Raw genomic sequence first — 21,036 nt, forward strand, 5'->3', positions numbered from 1 at the left:
CGGTCGGTGTGAGGTCACGGTCGGCCCCGTGTCACGGTCGGTGTGAGGTCACGGTCGGCCCCGTGTCACGGTCAGTGTGAGGTCACGGTCGGCCCCGATGTCACGGTCAGTGTGAGGTCACGGTCGGCCCCGATGTCACGGTCGCGGTGATGAAGCATGTGATAATGTGTGTCCCCTCCCTCCCCCTTCTTACCATGCGCCCGGCCTCATTGTTCTGGAGGTTCATTAGCGCCCGCGCCTGCTCCTCTGACCCCTTGGGGTAGTTTTTCTCTCTCTCTCGCGCGTCCACGAACTCCTTGGAAAAGCGGTACCCGTACTCCATGTTGTCCCCGCACCCTCCCCACAGCCAGTCCCGCGGCAGGTCCTTGGGGCGCGGGGTCCGGCTGCATCCGCAGGTCGACAGCTCCCCCTCCCGGCATGCACGGCTGACGGCATTTACCACGCCGGCAGCGCTGATGGCGTACGTGAAGGCAGCCTCTCTGCTTCCTGCGCAGGGGGGAGAAGAGGAGGAAGTCAGCACAGGGGGCAGGAGGGAGACCCCAAAATAGGGAATACAATATTTACAAGGGCCAACCCTACTCAGCTCACAGACATTTTATAAACAACTCAACTATACAATTGTACTCCTTATATAAATGTAACCAGTATAAAGCTAATATTCTACGGTTTGGGGTAAATGCTCTAAATGGGGGGGGGGGAGGAGGTTCATATTAGCCATGTGTCTCCTATACCCTTGGCCCACCCTGTCTCTGTTTGAGAGGGGACCTTGCCTACGCAAACTCCTTTTACCCCACACATCAAACCCCTCGCATTTCTCAGCTCACCGCATTTACAGACTAACTTCAAAAACTGTTTTAGTTACTTTTATGTGTCATTGTTCTTCTATGTAATCCCGAGCTAACTGCAGCCAGACTGTGTTTATAGCAGAGTAAGGCCGAGTCCATAGCAGGGGAGGCCGCGCTGAGCCGTGCGGACGCTCCGCGCTGAGCCCCTGCATCCTCCATGAGGATGTCTTTAGAGGGGGCTCACGCGAGCGTCCGCAGGCGTGCTGAGGCGCTGGATTTTTCAGCCGACAGCCAAGCTGTTTTTCAGAGCTCTGTCGGCTGAAAACATCCAATCAGTGCGGAGCAGCGTCAACGTCACGACGCCGTGACGTTGACGTCGGTGCGTTGCGGGCGATTGGCCCAGCGACGTCACTGCACCGTCTCCCTCAGTCTCCCCCTGCCTCCCGATCGCGCCCGCTGGCATGAAATCGCGCAGATTTCAGCAGGCGAGCCTCAGCGTCAGCGCGCCTCAGCCCTGCTACCCCCTTTATGGCCGCAGCCTAATGCAGGACACGAGCTTGCAAATCTGAAGCACACACACATCGTGTTACTTGTCTAAGGCCACGCGGGTCAGAACTATGACTAGAGTCCTCTAAATGTGGTTTTATCATCATTTGATAGCAGCATGTATCCCCCATAATCTCTACACAGCCGTCTCCTACCTGCCTTCCTGTCTCCTCTGTACAGCCGTCTCCTACCTGCCTTCCTGTCTCCTCTGTACAGCCGTCTCCTACCTGCCTTCATGTCTCCTCTCTGCACAGCCGTCCCCTACCTGCCTTCCTGTCTCCTCTCTGTACAGCCGTCTCCTACCTGCCTTCCTGTCTCCTCTCTGTACAGCCGTCTCCTACCTGCCTTCCTGTCTCCTCTCTGCACAGCCGTCCCCTACCTGCCTTCCTGTCTCCTCTCTGTACAGCCGTCTCCTACCTGCCTTCCTGTCTTCTCTACACAGCCGTCTCCTACCTGCCTTCCTGTCTCCTCTCTGTACAGCCGTCCCCTACCTGCCTTCATGTCTCCTCTCTGCACAGCCGTCCCCTACCTGCCTTCCTGTCTCCTCTCTGTACAGCCGTCTCCTACCTGCCTTCCTGTCTTCTCTACACAGCCGTCTCCTACCTGCCTTCCTGTCTCCTCTCTGTACAGCCGTCCCCTACCTGCCTTCATGTCTCCTCTCTGCACAGCCGTCCCCTACCTGCCTTCCTGTCTCCTCTCTGTACAGCCGTCCCCTACCTGCCTTCATGTCTCCTCTCTGCACAGCCGTCCCCTACCTGCCTTCCTGTCTCCTCTGTACAGCCGTCTCCTACCTGCCTTCCTGTCTCCTCTGTACAGCCGTCTCCTACCTGCCTTCATGTCTCCTCTCTGCACAGCCGTCCCCTACCTGCCTTCCTGTCTCCTCTCTGTACAGCCGTCTCCTACCTGCCTTCCTGTCTTCTCTACACAGCCGTCTCCTACCTGCCTTCCTGTCTCCTCTCTGTACAGCCGTCCCCTACCTGCCTTCATGTCTCCTCTCTGCACAGCCGTCCCCTACCTGCCTTCCTGTCTCCTCTCTGTACAGCCGTCTCCTACCTGCCTTCCTGTCTTCTCTACACAGCCGTCTCCTACCTGCCTTCCTGTCTCCTCTCTGTACAGCCGTCCCCTACCTGCCTTCATGTCTCCTCTCTGCACAGCCGTCCCCTACCTGCCTTCCTGTCTCCTCTCTGTACAGCCGTCTCCTACCTGCCTTCCTGTCTCCTCTCTATACAGCCGTCTCCTACCTGCCTTCCTGTCTCCTCTCTGTACAGCCGTCTCCTACCTGCCTTCCTGTCTCCTCTCTGCACAGCCGTCCCCTACCTGCCTTCCTGTCTCCTCTCTGCACAGCCGTCCCCTACCTGCCTTCCTGTCTCCTCTCTGTACAGCCGTCTCCTACCTCCCTTCCTGTCTCCTCTCTGTACAGCCGTCTCCTACCTGCCTTCCTGTCTCCTCTCTGCACAGCCGTCCCCTACCTGCCTTCCTGTCTCCTCTCTGTACAGCCGTCTCCTACCTGCCTTCCTGTCTCCTCTGTACAGCCGTCTCCTACCTGCCTTCCTGTCTCCTCTGTGCACAACCGTCTCCTCTCTGCACAACCGTCTCCCCGACCTGCCTTCCTGTCTCCTCTGTACAGCCGTCTCCTACCTGCCTTCCTGTCTCCTCTGTACAGCCGTCTCCTACCTGCCTTCCTGTCTCTTCTCTACACAGCCGTCTCCTACCTGCCTTCCTGTCTCTTCTCTACACAGCCGTCTCCTACCTGTCTTCCTGTCTCCTCTGTACAGCCATCTCCTACCTGCCTTCCTGTCTCCTCTCTGCACAACCGTCTCCTACCTGCCTTCCTGTCTCTTCTCTACACAGCCGTCTCCTACCTGCCTTCCTGTCTCTTCTCTACACAGCCGTCTCCTACCTGTCTTCCTGTCTCTTCTCTACACAGCCGTCTCCTACCTGTCTTCCTGTCTCCTCTCTGTACAGCCATCTCCTACCTGCCTTCCTGTCTCCTCTCTGCACAACCGTCTCCTACCTGCCTTCCTGTCTCTTCTCTACACAGCCGTCTCCTACCTGCCTTCCTGTCTCCTCTGTACAGCCATCTCCTACCTGCCTTCCTGTCTCCTCTCTGCACAGCCGTCTCCTACCTGCCTTCCTGTCTCCTCTCTGCACAGCCGTCTCCTACCTGCATTCCTTTCTCCTCTCTGTACAGCCGTCTCCTACCTGCCTTCCTGTCTCCTCTGTACAGCCGTCTCCTACCTGCCTTCCTGTCTCCTCTCTATACAGCCGTCTCCTACCTGCCTTCCTGTCTCCTCTCTGTACAGCCGTCTCCTACCTGCCTTCCTGTCTCCTCTCTGCACAGCCGTCCCCTACCTGCCTTCCTGTCTCCTCTCTGCACAGCCGTCCCCTACCTGCCTTCCTGTCTCCTCTCTGTACAGCCGTCTCCTACCTCCCTTCCTGTCTCCTCTCTGTACAGCCGTCTCCTACCTGCCTTCCTGTCTCCTCTCTGCACAGCCGTCCCCTACCTGCCTTCCTGTCTCCTCTCTGTACAGCCGTCTCCTACCTGCCTTCCTGTCTCCTCTGTACAGCCGTCTCCTACCTGCCTTCCTGTCTCCTCTGTGCACAACCGTCTCCTCTCTGCACAACCGTCTCCCCGACCTGCCTTCCTGTCTCCTCTGTACAGCCGTCTCCTACCTGCCTTCCTGTCTCCTCTGTACAGCCGTCTCCTACCTGCCTTCCTGTCTCTTCTCTACACAGCCGTCTCCTACCTGCCTTCCTGTCTCTTCTCTACACAGCCGTCTCCTACCTGTCTTCCTGTCTCCTCTGTACAGCCATCTCCTACCTGCCTTCCTGTCTCCTCTCTGCACAACCGTCTCCTACCTGCCTTCCTGTCTCTTCTCTACACAGCCGTCTCCTACCTGCCTTCCTGTCTCTTCTCTACACAGCCGTCTCCTACCTGTCTTCCTGTCTCTTCTCTACACAGCCGTCTCCTACCTGTCTTCCTGTCTCCTCTCTGTACAGCCATCTCCTACCTGCCTTCCTGTCTCCTCTCTGCACAACCGTCTCCTACCTGCCTTCCTGTCTCTTCTCTACACAGCCGTCTCCTACCTGCCTTCCTGTCTCCTCTGTACAGCCATCTCCTACCTGCCTTCCTGTCTCCTCTCTGCACAGCCGTCTCCTACCTGCCTTCCTGTCTCCTCTCTGCACAGCCGTCTCCTACCTGCATTCCTTTCTCCTCTCTGTACAGCCGTCTCCTACCTGCCTTCCTGTCTCCTCTGTACAGCCGTCTCCTACCTGCCTTCCTGTCTCCTCTCTATACAGCCGTCTCCTACCTCCCTTCCTGTCTCCTCTGTACAGCCGTCTCCTACCTGCCTTCCTGTCTCCTCTCTGCACCGCCGTCTCCTACCTGCCTTCCTGTCTCCTCTCTGCACAGCCCTGCCTTCTCTCTGCACTGTTTGTCTCTACTTTCCTCCATCTCCGACCTCAGCAGCTGTGTAATATTGTATGTACAGCCTAAATAAACTCCAGCAAGCACTGACAATACAGAGACTCACAATGGTGATTGGGTTAAGTGTCACTGGTATGAATGCAAACAGCATGAGCGTGAAAGCCTTGACCACAGAACTTACAATCTATGCAGCACAGTGGGACATGTGGACAATAGGATGCAGTTATTACCCCTCCTAAAAGAACCATTCCAGGAGCTTCCTCACTGACGCATTGAAAACGATCTCATGGATACAAATCCAACCCAAATCCGATGAGTTCCTCTGGGAAAACCCACTCCCTCCTCGCTACTCCCTGACGGTCACTTCCATATTATCTTATAGTTCCTGTGTCTCCCACTGCATGGCAGAGTGTTAGTTCCAGGCATCCTCACACTGCATTGATGTTGCACCCATGACGTCACGCTGCCATGGTAATGCGACGTCACGTGACCCCCGCCGCGTCATTTGATGTCGAAGACAAGGTAGGGAGGGGGGGGGGCGCGAGCAGGTGGGGAGAGCAGACAGGGGGGCGCAGCGGGGAAAATTTGCGCACCCCTGTACTAAGGTTTGGGGGTGTGGATGTTAGGGGGTGTGAGATGGCGTGGAGTTTGGTGCACATACAAATATTCTCTAAATTGCAAGCGCACAGCAGGGGCAGGACCCCTGTTGCCTTTTGTACATATTTGTTTGTTTGTTCCTATTTGGTATGTTATTCTGTTAATGTCTTTTATCTCATTCTGTTCCCGCATTGCACCGTGCTGCACAATAGGGTGTGGCTTTACAAATAAACGCTAATAATAATATATATTAACGTGGAATATTATTTAATTAATATTTATATTTTTTAAAAGGTTACATAAATATAAATTAAATATTAAAATAAAATGCCACTGGTGTCTTTAGTAACATTTTATTGAATTAATATTTAATGTATATCTGTTCTATATAAGTAAGTACTGTATATTAAAAGATCATTCTACACAGGACATTGTAGGATATGTACAAAGTGTACTGTAAACTATAGCACTGGTTTTAGTGGCAACGTCCCTTCTATCCCGGATTTGAATTCCCAAGAAGGTCATTTTATTCTAAAACTGTAAGTTCTTCAGGGAAGTTTCCTTATCTGTAACACTTACTGTATATTGGGTGCCCTTGCCTCTGTATTGTATCACAAAACCATGTATACTGACGTCTGTTTTTTATAGTGTGCAGAGCATGCAAAATAAACAAAATACCTCCACGGGTAGCATATAGCAATAAAGAATATCACTTGTGAGCACATTCACATGTCTTAGACTGGTCTGCAACCCTGCCTGTTAACCATTATCACCTGGCATACAGTGCTTCAACTGCAGCAAGTGATTCTGGGAAATGACATGCAAATGAGCACACTGTGTGTCACCTTTTACTTCATATCCAGTTTAATATGGACCCCTATAAATATAAATACATATATATATATATATATATATATATATATATATATATATATATATCATATTACTTTTTTAAATAATAGCTGGTGACCAGAGGTATAAGAATATGATGATATAATACAGCGAATGTTGGAAGTTACTCTCACGATCATGAATTGAACAACTCGTATAATTGTTTCAAGTGAGCATGATAAAGACAGACACGTTTGTTTTCTAAAGAAGATCAGCCCGGTGGATATAGATGTAAAACAGATCTGGTACACATTGGCTAGCGCCTTTAGGGCATAAATGAAGTCTCAGGATTTCTTACAATCAGGTTGTATCAGCTGCGTGATGACAGCTCAGATAACGCAGTGATTACAAGAACTCATTACATATCACAGGCAGAACAGCCGCACATCTCGTGCTGTACTGGGAGACCCTGAAAGGGACTGGGATCTACCCTGAGGGCTACAGAATATCTGTAAACTCCCTACTCCCCCCCCCCGCGAGATAGCGGCAGGTTGGGTTCAAACATTCCTTCGTCACACAGCAATATGATAAATAGCACATGGAATGCAGCAGTATCAGGTTTTCCCAGCAGGATCTGAGCACTTGTGGAAATGATGTGAACTGTATCAAATAAATAAAAACATTTTAATAGCTCACACTTTTAATACTGTGAATACATGTGGAGGATACAGTGCAGAAAAGGAAGAGACGAGAGGTATATACCCACATACATGTTTTGGATGATAGAGATATATATATATATATATATATATATATATATATATATATATATATATATATATATATATGAGATAGTGGTGCTTGTCCTATATAAATAGTATAAACGATATTACCATTCTTGCGATAGGTAAGTAAAGACAGCACTCAGGTCCAATAATCCATACACACACACACACACACACACACACACACACACACACACACACACACACACACACACACACACACACTTCTGTGTGTGTATGTAGAATATATGTATATATGTGTGTGGGTATTTGTATGTACACAAAGTAAGTATGGTCAGTAAAAAAAAAGTGGCAAAAACCATACACTGGATATTATACAGCAAAGATGAAAAAAAAACACATGACATTCACATGTCTAAAACAGATCTACACACCTAGCTTTCCCCACAATCACTCAGCATACATATGTATGTACAAACCATATCACTGAGCATACAATGTATGTATATATGTACAGTCCATATCACTGAGCATACAATGTACAGTATGTAAGTGTGTGTGTTTATATATATATATATATATATATATATATATATGTGTGTGTAGAGGTATCAGTACCGTGTTAGCCGAGCTTCAATAATCAAAAAATAAATAGATGATACCGTTCTGTGGCTAACTTAGCCACAGAACGGTATCATCTATTTATTTTTTGATTATATATATATATGCAAATATAACTGTATGCTCATCTGCATGTCTTAGGCAGGTCTGCAACCCCGCCTTTCCCCATTATCACCCAGCATACAGCACTTCCACTGCAGCAAGGGATTCTGGGAAATGACATGCAAATGAGCACAGTGTCACTTTTTGCCTCAATAACCATTTTTAACATGGTTCCCTATAGGCTATATATATATATATATATATATATATATATATCTCCGGCGCCCTCCTGTGGCTGCTGTCGGTACTGCAGCTCTGTGCTCCCTGCCTCCCAGCCCTGAGATACTGATCCCGGGATAGTGGGGGGATATATTGTGACCCTGCAATGCATGTGCAGTCCGGGCAGGGTGTGTTAGGGCAGCTCCCATGTTACATGAGATAATATGCAGGAATGTGTACATGACAAGATCCCTCTCACTGAGCGGGGACACGGGGGCACCTGTTGCTGCTGCTCTTGGGGAAGGGTAGGAATCCAAATGTATCCTTGATTATTTTCCTACTATTAATATGTAATATTAGATATGTATGAAATAAATGCCCCCCCCCCCCCCCGTGTCATACACAACATGTGTACCATAGGATCTGTCCTGTTTAACCCCTTCAGTGCTGGGACGCTCCAAATCCCATGCTTAGCCTGTTTCTATACCATCAATGGCAGCCTGTCCGTGGTGCAGTGGCAGGTTCGGTCTGGGTTCAGGAGCTTACACTCTGCAGCGCTCCATGCAATACGGAGACTGCTTTCCACTGCATATACACTCCAGCACCGAGGGGGTTAATCCCCCCTGCTCCCCCTCAGTGGATTAGAAATGCATGGGGCAGGGGGAGAGGATGCTGACACTTTAACACCTTTCCTTTATTGTCCAACACATCAAACCCAGCCGGATTTCTCCATTTCTCCCATCTCAGGCTGCATTTCAAAAGGAGCAGAGACAATGTGTCCCTCACACCTCCAATCAAAGCTTTATCTGTGCTGCTAATGTGAGGGGGGCTGCGGCCACCCCACCCCAACTCCTACCCCCAACTCCCACTCATACTAAACGGATATAAGGCACGGGATAGCCTCACCCCAATACTGTATAACTGTTGGCCTCCCCCCTCACACCCCTATCTGACTGCTCCTCCCCCCACTGTAACGCTACAGCCACCCTGTCTAACCCCCTCCACTGTAACACTGCAGCCCCCCACCCTAACCCCCACCACTAACACTGCAGCCCCCCACCCTGTCTAACCCCCCCACACTGTAACACTGCAGCCCCCACCCTGTCTAACCCCCCACACTGTAACACTGCAGCCCCCACCCTGTTTAACCCCCTTCACTAACACTGCAGCCCCCACCTTGTCTAACCCCCCACACTGTAACACTGCTGCCCCCACCCTGTCTAACCCCCCACACTGTAACACTGCAGCCCCCCACCCTAACCCCCTCCACTAACACTGCAGCCCCCACCCTGCCTAACTCCCCGCCCCCACTGTAACACTGCAGCCCCCCACCCTAATTACTGCAGCATACACCCGCACGTGTAGGGGAAAGCCACCACCAACCGTTGTAACCCTTTAACTCTTCCCTAAAGTTCAAGTAAAGGGCAACAGGTCTCATGGGAACAGGCTCCAGTGCCCCCTCCCCATATGAAAGGGAACACGAGACAGGGCTATCACTGTATCTGGGAGATACGTGCATATGGGGATTATTTCGTTGCATATGTTCATGTTGTATGCATGTTTGCCATGTAAATGCTGGGAGTGTTAAAATGACGCAATTATATCATTAAACTGGTACAAACTTACTTTTTAGTAAGGAACTTATGATAAATGTGAGGCACTGAATTGATGCTAAATTCATCATAACTAAAGTTAAATGCTATAAGTGCATTCAGTTACTAACTAACCCATTTCTGTATTGGTGTTAGTAATAAATACTTCACACCAATATGTGTCAATCACAGCAAACTCAGCTCTTCATACAAGGTGCAAATAACCAACTCTCCCTACCCATACTTAACCCCTCAGCTCCCAGATGTTGCTTCTCAATTAGTTGCTGCCTTCCTGGCATGGGTTAGGAAAGGGGTGCTAACTCAAGTGCACAAGCCACTCCCCCCCCCCCCCCAACAGGTCAGGGTTTCAGGATATATATATATATATATATTTTACCCCAAGGTTATATCCCAGCTTCAGCACAGGTGGCTCAATCCAAGACTGAGCCTCTGCTTAAGTCACCTGTGCTGATGCAGGGACGGTTGAGCCACCTGTGCTGATGCAGGGACGGTTGAGCCACCTGTGCTGAAGCAGGGACTGTTTGAGACATCTGTGATGAGGCTGGGATATCCCGAAAACCTGACCTGTTGGGGGGGGGAGGGGGGCTTGAGAATTGGAGTGGAGCACCCCCTGGGTTAGGCCACTTGAGCCTCTTTATTATGATAAATCAGGTGGAAATCTGCTTTTCACACCTCCCAGCCAAGAAATGTGCATTTTCTCACCTGCAGCCCAGTCTGTGTGTATAGAGATCCCTCTGCTGTGTATCCATTACAAAGCTCACAGAACACAGGAAATCTCTCCACAACTGCAGGTTTGTACTTAATTCCCAAAGCATCTGAAGGGTTACAGGCTGACATGGGCTTCACATGGCACAGTGTCAGCAGAGGATGGAGAAGCACAGTGTCCCAGCTCCTCCACTGACTCCTGAGTCCCACTCAATGGAAGACCCTACGAGTGAGGGGGATTTCAATTTGCGAACATTTGCAACAAAATATACTTTGTCTGGAATTTCCAAAACTTCCCTCATTTGTGTCTCTGGACCTTGACTACTTGGACACGGGGACGGACAAACGGACGGACGCACACTTTTTCAGAACTCGAGCTGAACATCTATTAAGAGATTAGTTACATGGTAGAGAAGGTGTTAGATGACTGAGTGTTTCCCCCACCTCCTGCTAAGTGGGACCTGCAGAGGAAACTTTGGCCCTGTCTCCCATCACCTGGAAATAATTGGAAGTTATGGTTCTGATTTTGGGCAGAAAATGTGCAGTTGCGGCCAAAGTACGAATATATATATATATATATATATATATATATATATATATATATGAAAAAATCATCTCAGTTGGCACACTGTAAACATAAGTAAGATGCTGGTGCTAGCCCCATATGCACATGTAAAAAGTAGATTTTACCAGATTGGAGTCCGGAAAAAACGAGACAGCACACAGTCCAGTAGTTCCAATGAAGTTGTATTCAAAGTAACATGGCACCACCTCCAACGTTTCGGTCCACTCAACGTGACCTTCCTCAGGGACGTGCAATAAGTGAATGCTAATCCACCCCCTTATATACCCAAACAAATCAAAATTAAAATGAACTCACCCGTGTAGGGGCAACATAGCCCGCGAAACCGCGCCGCTGTGACACGCATGCAAATGCTGGAACGCATCGCCATCTTGGATTTGTTAACCTGAAACATCCTGTAAAACTATGGTGGCCTCAATGATCTGCCCGTAGGCACGTTCGCGCATGCGCGGGCTCCTCATGCCGTGACCCGCAGTGTACTGCTGGAACGCAACGCCATGTTGTATCCAGTGATCTTGTATATTAACCTGGCTACGGTGGCCCGAATGGTGCTTATTAGCCTCTATGGTGGCGGTTCGCGCATGCGCACACCTCCCCGCGCAACTCATTGAGCAAACTACAATACAACGCAGGATCTAAGCTATCCTTTAGCTTGCCCCATTAAGCACATAAGGGCGCCCATATACTGACGTAGCCTTAGGGACACATATGTGATTCTGGTAAAAAATGCCTAAACTCTATGATAAAAGGCACCTAGCAAATGGGAACGTTGTAGGAAGCTCTGATACATAGGCACAATAAAGCTTATTATGTTGTATGTAGTTATTTGTTTGAAACTATACTCAAAAGGACCCGTTCCAGCATGAGAACGCATGGCACACACCGCAAACATACACAAACCAATTAAATAACAAACATGTGAAGTGCTGTGTGCAACACAGTGAGGTATATTGTTATTAATGTCCCACTATAATAAATACTATAACTACAATGACTGATAAAGTCTAAAATCGAAAACCAGATACCATATATGGTCAAACTAATCTCTTCAAAAATAATGAGACTAGTAGCTTACAGCATATATGACTAATGAGACAAATTGTGATGGACAAGAGTATGTCTATCCGGAGCCAATATTCACATTGTACTCCGTAAGCAAAATTCTGTCCTAGGGACAGCTTGTGACCGACAAGACATATTTAAACGACATGTCAGATGTTTTGCAGTCTCAGATACACCATATAATATCTACGATCTCGAAGCGGGACATCGTGAACAATCTTGATGCACACACCTAACCCATAAGGTGATAAAGTGAAAATGACAATACAAGGGCACATAAAGGAATAACACATGTAGTCGTAATGCAGAAATATTACAAAAGGAACATTGACATGCAAAAGCACACAACCACAAAACAGTAAACAATAGTTCAGCAACACAAAATATCACAGTCCTAATTTCATTCATAAGAAACATCCTAAAGAAAAATCTTCGTTTAAGCCAAAAGGGGCCACTGTTTTTAATTCAAAGATGTGTCTCGCCTCACTTTGCAACAAAAGTTTGTTTCTATCACCCCCTCGTGTGGGCGCTCGGACCTGTGAGATTGGCATGCACCTAAACGTTGCCAATGAATGTTTAAAGTCCCTGAAATGTTTGGCAACAGGGAGACATTTGAACTCCAAATCTTTGGCATCTGTAGATAATGCTTTACGAATAGTGGAACGATGGATGGCTATGCGTTCTTTAAGCATTCGCACTGTCTTCCCAATATAGAGTAGACCACAGGGACATTTAATCAAATATATAACAAATTTTGATTCACAATTCAGGTGTTGGTGAATTTTGATTTTGGTCCCATTGTGTGGATGGCAATAGAAAGACCCCACCTGCATGTATTGGCAATTCGTGCACCCTTTGCATCTGTAGGCCCCAGGTTTTTGGGATAACCAGGTTTTGTCCCTGCTATATTTGTCAGCTGGATCAGCTTGCGTGATCATGTCCCCAATTGACGGACCACGGCGAAAACAAAACAAGGGGGGTTCACGGAAAAATTTACCAATTTTGTCATCATTGGCCAATACATGCCAATTGTCCCTAATGCCACGTTGTATGCATGGGGACGCCGTGCTGAATGTGCTTATAACATTAAATCTTGAGCTGTTTGTTTGTTCTCCCAATTCGGTGTTAGGACAATCCACAATGTCCAAACGGATCACTCGATCCAGTGCATCTTTGACGTCGACCGGATTATAACCTCACTCTAGGAACCTATTAGCCATATTGATAAGAGCAGGTTCCAACTCATTAAGATCACTAGTGATTCGCTTCACTCGTAGTAATTGTGAATACGGGAGCCCCTTCTTCAACGGGGCCGGGTGGTGGCTTGTGGCATAGAGCAGTGTGTTCTTGTCAGTTGTTTTTTGATATAGCCTTGTGGCCAATTTGTCGCCTGCTTTGTATACCATCGTGTCCAAGAATGGAATTTCAAGTTCACTGTAACACAGCGTAAAACGTATCTTTGATGGAATATCGTTGAGACGGTTCACAAAGTCCTGCAATTCCACGGCAGAGCCACTCCAAACAATAAAAATATCATCAATGTAGCGTAAAAACTTTCTGATGTATTGTGCATTGGGCGCATCGCATAAGATGTGGGTTTGCTCATACATGTCCATGTAAAGGTTCGCATATGATGGGGCCATGTTTGAGCCCATGGCTGTCCCACTGAGTTGGAGATAATATGAATTTTCAAACCTAAAGAAATTTTTGTTTAGGATGACTTCTATCAGGAGTAGTAAAAATTCAGACGGTGGTCCAGTCTGCAACGTGCTTGTTATCAACTTTCTCCTGATTGCCTCCAACCCCTCTTTGTGCGGAATGTTCGTATATAAACTTGCTACATCAAGGGTAGCCAATATGCACCCAGATGGATCAAATGCTAGATCGTTAATATGCTCCATGAAGTTGGTAGTGTCCTTGACAAATGTAGCCATGCCCGCCACCAACGGTTGTAAATAGAAATCAACGTATTGTGAAATCGGATGGCATAGTGATGTCCGAGCCGAGATGATTGGTCGACCTGGCGGGTGTGTTGTAGACTTGTGAATCTTGGGGATCGTGTACATGACAGATTAAAAAAGAGATAGATACCATCTACTCCAAACATGGAACAACTCTAGAGACTGAGACTTCAACGAATTGGACGGACAAAATACAGTCCTCCATTGACACATACAGAAACAATCTCATTAAGTATAAAAGAGAGAAACTCAAAGTTGTTGAGTCAGATTATAAGGATCGCAAGGTATACAGATGGTTGCTGGGGTTAAGTGATCCACCCACAGGTGCGCAAGGTCAACAGAGGGGCCAGTCCCGCCGAAGACGGGGGGGATATAGAAAGCCTGGGTATAACACCAGTGATACGGACTTCTCAGACGCCGCGGACACTGTCAGTGACAACATGTCTGCAGAACCTTCTTTTTTAGGACAAGGCCCGGACGGGAGAGCCAAACCGCCTATAGGAGTCGGAGATGCCGGAGGAAAATCAGGCGAGGAGGCCGAAAGACGCCGATATCCGGAGCGCCACCCAAACAGGGGGAGAGGTCCAAGACAACAACCCAGGAAACGGTAATTTTTAATCTTTCCAAACACACCCTCTCGTCGGCGGAGGTAAATGTTTTACACAAAGGTCTTGGCTTTGTGCCAACGTATAAGCAAGACCCATTCAAGTGGGAAGTGGACCTCTTTAAAATAAACAGACACCTTAAACTTAAGGACTTCTTTTCAAAATCAGAAGCCAACCAAGCACCTGAATACACAAGATCCCACTTCAAGCCACGCAGTACGTTTGATCCACAGGTGTCTAATCCCAGTATTGCAACATTTATGAACCTTCTAGGTAAAGCTACAAGAAGCAAGATTAAGACGCAGAAAACCAGCTTCTTCAACCTGACGAATGAAGAAAGACTGGCGGTCAAGTGCCTAAGAAACAACAAGAATATCATCATCCGGGCCGCCGATAAAGGTGGCGGAATCGTCATTTTGGATTATCTTTACTACAGAGAAGAGGTGTTGCGCCAACTGGGAGACACTGAAACGTACAAACAGTTGGGGAAGGATCCCACTGTGGCGTACAAAGGGGAAATCGATGCCATAATAAAAATGGGCATATCCAATGGATGGATTTCGGAAGACACCGGCGGTTTCCTTACCCAGCAGCACCCTAGAATACCTGTCATGTACACGATCCCCAAGATTCACAAGTCTACAACACACCCGCCAGGTCGACCAATCATCTCGGCTCGGACATCACTATGCCATCCGATTTCACAATACGTTGATTTCTATTTACAACCGTTGGTGGCGGGCATGGCTACATTTGTCAAGGACACTACCAACTTCATGGAGCATATTAACGATCTAGCATTTAATCCATCTGGGTGCATATTGGCTACCCTTGATGTAGCAAGTTTATATACGAACATTCCGCACAAAGAGGGGTTGGAGGCAATCAGGAGAAAGTTGATAACAAGCACGTTGCAGACTGGACCACCGTCTGAATTTTTACTACTCCTGATAGAAGTCATCCTAAACAAAAATTTCTTTAGGTTTGAAAATTCATATTATCTCCAACTCAGTGGGACAGCCATGGGCTCAAACATGGCCCCATCATATGCGAACTTTTACATGGACATGTATGAGCAAACCCACATCTTATGCGATGCGCCCAATGCACAATACATCAGAAAGTTTTTACGCTACATTGATGATATTTTTATTGTTTGGAGTGGCTCTGCCGTGGAATTGCAGGACTTTGTGAACCGTCTCAACGATATTCCATCAAAGATACGTTTTACGCTGTGTTACAGTGAACTTGAAATTCCATTCTTGGACACGATGGTATACAAAGCAGGCGACAAATTGGCCACAAGGCTATATCAAAAAACAACTGACAAGAACACACTGCTCTATGCCACAAGCCACCACCCGGCCCCGTTGAAGAAGGGGCTCCCGTATTCACAATTACTACGAGTGAAGCGAATCACTAGTGATCTTAATGAGTTGGAACCTGCTCTTATCAATATGGCTAATAGGTTCCTAGAGCGAGGTTATAATCCGGTCGACGTCAAAGATGCACTGGATCGAGTGATCCGTTTGGACATTGTGGATTGTCCTAACACCGAATTGGGAGAACAAACAAACAGCTCAAGATTTAATGTTATAAGCACATTCAGCACGGCGTCCCCATGCATACAACGTGGCATTAGGGACAATTGGCATGTATTGGCCAATGATGACAAAATTGGTAAATTTTTCCGTGAACCCCCCTTGTTTTGTTTTCGCCGTGGTCCGTCAATTGGTGATCCAGCTGACAAATATAGCAGGGACAAAACCTGGTTATCCCAAAAACCTGGGGCCTACAGATGCAAAGGGTGCACGAATTGCCAATTCATGCAGGTGGGGTCTTTCTATTGCCATCCACACAATGGGACCAAAATCAAAATTCACCAACACCTGAATTGTGAATCAAAATTTGTTATATATTTGATTAAATGTCCCTGTGGTCTACTCTACTGTATATTGGGAAGACAGTGCGAATGCTTAAAGAACGCATAGCCATCCATCGTTCCACTATTCGTAAAGCATTATCTACAGATGCCAAAGATTTGGAGTTCAAATGTCTCCCTGTTGCCAAACATTTCAGGGACTTTAAACATTCATTGGCAACGTTTAGGTGCATGCCAATCTCACAGGTCCGAGCGCCCACACGAGGGGGTGATAGAAACAAACTTTTGTTGCAAAGTGAGGCGAGACACATCTTTGAATTAAAAACAGTGGCCCCTTTTGGCTTAAACAAAGATTTTTCTTTAGGATGTTTCTTATGAATGAAATTAGGACTGTGATATTTTGTGTTGCTGAACTATTGTTTACTGTTTTGTGGTTGTGTGCTTTTGCATGTCAATGTTCCTTTTGTAATATTTCTGCATTACGACTACATGTGTTATTCCTTTATGTGCCCTTGTATTGTCATTTTCACTTTATCACCTTATGGGTTAGGTGTGTGCATCAAGATTGTTCACGATGTCCCGCTTCGAGATCGTAGATATTATATGGTGTATCTGAGACTGCAAAACATCTGACATGTCGTTTAAATATGTCTTGTCGGTCACAAGCTGTCCCTAGGACAGAATTTTGCTTACGGAGTACAATGTGAATATTGGCTCCGGATAGACATACTCTTGTCCATCACAATTTGTCTCATTAGTCATATATGCTGTAAGCTACTAGTCTCATTATTTTTGAAGAGATTAGTTTGACCATATATGGTATCTGGTTTTCGATTTTAGACTTTATCAGTCATTGTAGTTATAGTATTTATTATAGTGGGACATTAATAACAATATACCTCACTGTGTTGCACACAGCACTTCACATGTTTGTTATTTAATTGGTTTGTGTATGTTTGCTGTGTGTGCCATGCGTTCTCATGCTGGAACGGGTCCTTTTGAGTATAGTTTCAAACAAATAACTACATACAACATAATAAGCTTTATTGTGCCTATGTATCAGAGCTTCCTACAACGTTCCCATTTTCTAGGTGCCTTTTATCATAGAGTTTAGGCATTTTTTACCAGAATCACATATGTGTCCCTAAGGCTATGTCAGTATATGGGCGCCCTTATGTGCTTAATGGGGCAAGCTAAAGGATAGCTTAGATCCTGCGTTGTATTGTAGTTTGCTCAATGAGTTGCGCGGGGAGGTGTGCGCATGCGCGAACCGCCACCATAGAGGCTAATAAGCACCATTCGGGCCACCGTAGCCAGGTTAATATACAAGATCACTGGATACAACATGGCGTTGCGTTCCAGCAGTACACTGCGGGTCACGGCATGAGGAGCCCGCGCATGCGCGAACGTGCCTACGGGCAGATCATTGAGGCCACCATAGTTTTACAGGATGTTTCAGGTTAACAAATCCAAGATGGCGATGCGTTCCAGCATTTGCATGCGTGTCACAGCGGCGCGGTTTCGCGGGCTATGTTGCCCCTACACGGGTGAGTTCATTTTAATTTTGATTTGTTTGGGTATATAAGGGGGTGGATTAGCATTCACTTATTGCACGTCCCTGAGGAAGGTCACGTTGAGTGGACCGAAACGTTGGAGGTGGGGCCATGTTACTTTGAATACAACTTCATTGGAACTACTGGACTGTGTGCTGTCTCGTTTTTTCCGGACTCCAATCTGGTAAAATCTACTTTTTATATATATATATATGTAAGCTCTAATTAGATTGTAAGCTCTTTGGGGCAGGGACTCCTTTTCCTAATGTTACTTTTATGTCTAAAGTGCTTATTCCCGCTGTGTGTCACATTATGTCACGTGTATTACTGCTGTGACGCGCTACGTATATAAATGGAGCTATATAAATAAAGAGATATACAGTATGTGTGTGTGTATATGTGTAGCTAACAACTGGAGGGGGAATTTTGGTCTGTGAATAAGGTGGAAGATGGAAAAGCAAACACAGATTCTGAAAGAGAAATATGTTCTGTACAAAACCCCAAACACGGGTCCCGGTGATATTAGGAAGAGGACACAATGTGTGATAATAACTCTAATCCCCCTTTAATAAAAGAGCCTGGGAATGCCACTGGTTAACCCCTTCACTGCCAAAGGGGCCAACTACAAAAAGCGGTTACAGGCAACCCGCAACTATTAACCCCTTGTTGCATTAAGAGACTGTTAACCAGTGTAATGCCATTGCTCTGGATAGTTGGCACAGCCGGAATTAAAGCAGAAGTCTGACCCTCTCACCGAGTATGACTACTCACACTCACACTACTAGTTTCTGGCCCTACTGCCTCATACCTAATGCCCCAATAACTCTCCCTCCACCCGAACCCTCCTATAGAGAAAAGCCCCCACTGATTTGAGTGCTATGATCCTGGGGGTATTTATAAACCCAGAGTACTAGTACTTTCTGGTTTGCACACTTACGTTTTAATGTTCTTTGTAAATACAAACAGACAGACTTTAGAAAGAATCTCTTCCTTGCAATGCTCAGAACATAAATACGGTGTACATCTCTGTAAGAGAACGACCGGAGACTTGTGTCCAATGTTTAATACGTTTACAATGTGTTTTTTTGCGGCTGCGTGTAGTAAGGCACTGCCGGTGGGTTATTAGTGTGGGCTGCAGGGTGGGTAGGTGAGAGATTGCCGGTGGGTTATTAGTGTGTTATGCAGGGTGGGTAGGTGGGAGACTGCCGGTGGGTTATTGGTGTGGGACACAGGGTGGGTAGGTGGGAGACTGCCGGTGGGTTATTGGTGTGGGATGCAGGGTGGGTAGGTGGGAGACTGCCGGTGGGTTATTGGTGTGGGTGCAGGGTGGGTAAGTGGGAGACTGCCGGTGGGTTATTGGTATGGAACACAGGGTGGGTAGGTGGGAGACTGCAGGTGGGTTATTGGTGTGGGCTGCAGGGTGGGTAGGTGAGAGATTGCCGGTGGGTTATTAGTGTGTTATGCAGGGTGGGTAGGTGGGAGACTGCCGGTGGGTTATTGGTGTGGGACACAGGGTGGGTAGGTGGGAGACTGCCGGTGGGTTATTGGTGTGGAACACAGGGTGGGTAGGTGTGAGACTGCCGGTGGGTTATTGGTGTGGGCTGCAGGGTGGGTAGCGGAGAGACTGCCGGTGGGTTATTAGTGTGGGCTTCAGGGTGGGTAGCTGAGACTGCAGGTGGGTTATTAGTGTGGGCTGCACGGTGGGTAGCTGAGACTGCCGGTGGGTTATTAGTGTGGGCTGCAGGGTGGGTAGCTGAGACTGCCGGTGGGTTATTAGTGTGTTATGCAGGGTGGGTAACTGAGAGACTGCCGGTGGGTTATTAGTGTGGGACGCAGGGTGGGTAGGTGGGAGACTGCCGGTGGGTTATTAGTGAGGACTGCAGGGTGGGTAGGTGAGGGATTGCCGGTGGGTTATTAGTGTGGGCTGCAGGGTGGGTAGGTGAGGGATTGCCGGTGGGTTATTAGTGTGGGCTGCAGGGTGGGTAGGTGGGCGACTGCAGACGGGTTATTAGTGTGGACTGCAGGGTGGGTAGCCGAGAGACTGCCGGTGGGTTATTAGTGTGGGGTGCACGGTGGGTAGCTGAGACTGCAGGTGGGTTATTAGTGTGGGCTGCAGGGTGGGTAGCTGAGAGACTGCCGGTGGGTTATTAGTGTGTTATGCAGGGTGGGTAGCTGAGACTGCCGGTGGGTTATTAGTGTGGGCTGCAGGGTGGGTAGCTGAGACTGCAGGTGGGTTATTAGTGTGTTATGCAGGGTGGGTAGCTGAGACTGCCGGTGGGTTATTAGTGTGGGCTGCAGGGTGGGTAGGTGGGAGACTGCCGATGGGTTATTAGTGTGTTATGCAGGGTGGGTAGCTGAGACTGCCGGTGGGTTATTAGTGTGTTATGCAGGGTGGGTAGCTGAGACTGCCGGTGGGTTATTAGTGTGGGCTGCAGGGTGGGTAGCTGAGATTGCAGGTGGGTTATTAGTGTGGGCTGCAGGGTGGGTAGCTGAGACTGCAGGTGGGTTATTAGTGAGGGCTGCAGGGTGGGTAGGTGGGAGACTGCCGGTGGGTTATTAGTGTGTTATGCAGGGTGGGTAGCTGAGACTGCCGGTGGGTTATTAGTGTGGGCTGCAGGGTGGGTAGCTGAGACTGCAGGTGGGTTATTAGTGTGTTATGCAGGGTGGGTAGCTGAGACTGCCGGTGGGTTATTAGTGTGGGCTGCAGGGTGGGTAGGTGGGAGACTGCCGGTGGGTTATTAGTGTGTTATGCAGGGTGGGTAGCTGAGACTGCCGGTGGGTTATTAGTGTGTTATGCAGGGTGGGTAGCTGAGACTGCCGGTGGGTTATTAGTGTGGGCTGCAGGGTGGGTAGCTGAGACTGCAGGTGGGTTATTATTGTGGGCTGCAGGGTGGGTAGCGGAGAGATTGCAGGTGGGTTATTAGTGAGGGCTGCAGGGTGGGTAGCGGAGAGACTGCCGGTGGGTTATTAGTGAGGGCTGCAGGGTGGGTAACTGAGAGACTGCCGGTGGGTTATTGGTGTGGGACGCAGGGTGGGTAGGTGGGAGACTGCCGGTGGGTTATTAGTGAGGACTGCAGGGTGGGTAGGTGAGGGATTGCCGGTGGGTTATTAGTGTGGGCTGCAGGGTGGGTAGGTGGGCGACTGCAGATGGGTTATTAGTGTGGGCTGCACGGTGGGTAGCTGAGACTGCAGGTGGGTTATTAGTGTGGGCTGCACGGTGGGTAGGTGGGAGACTGGTGGTGGGTTAATAGTGTGTTA

At 48.1% G+C, this 21,036-nt stretch overlaps 1 protein-coding gene across 2 annotated transcripts in view; it reads right to left on the reverse strand.

Annotated features, from left to right (window-relative positions):
- The window catches only part of WNT5B (Wnt family member 5B), a 155,680-nt gene that overhangs the window by 19,072 nt on the left and 115,572 nt on the right, over positions 1-21,036 (reverse strand). For both annotated transcript variants that reach the window (XM_075602370.1, XM_075602369.1), the window contains exon 4: positions 194-486. In XM_075602370.1, the coding sequence (XP_075458485.1) occupies positions 194-486 (293 nt within the window). The remainder of the gene's footprint in view (positions 1-193; positions 487-21,036) is intronic.

The sequence above is a fragment of the Ascaphus truei genome, chromosome 5, assembly GCF_040206685.1.
Source record: "Ascaphus truei isolate aAscTru1 chromosome 5, aAscTru1.hap1, whole genome shotgun sequence".
Classification (NCBI taxonomy): Eukaryota; Metazoa; Chordata; class Amphibia; order Anura; family Ascaphidae; genus Ascaphus; species Ascaphus truei.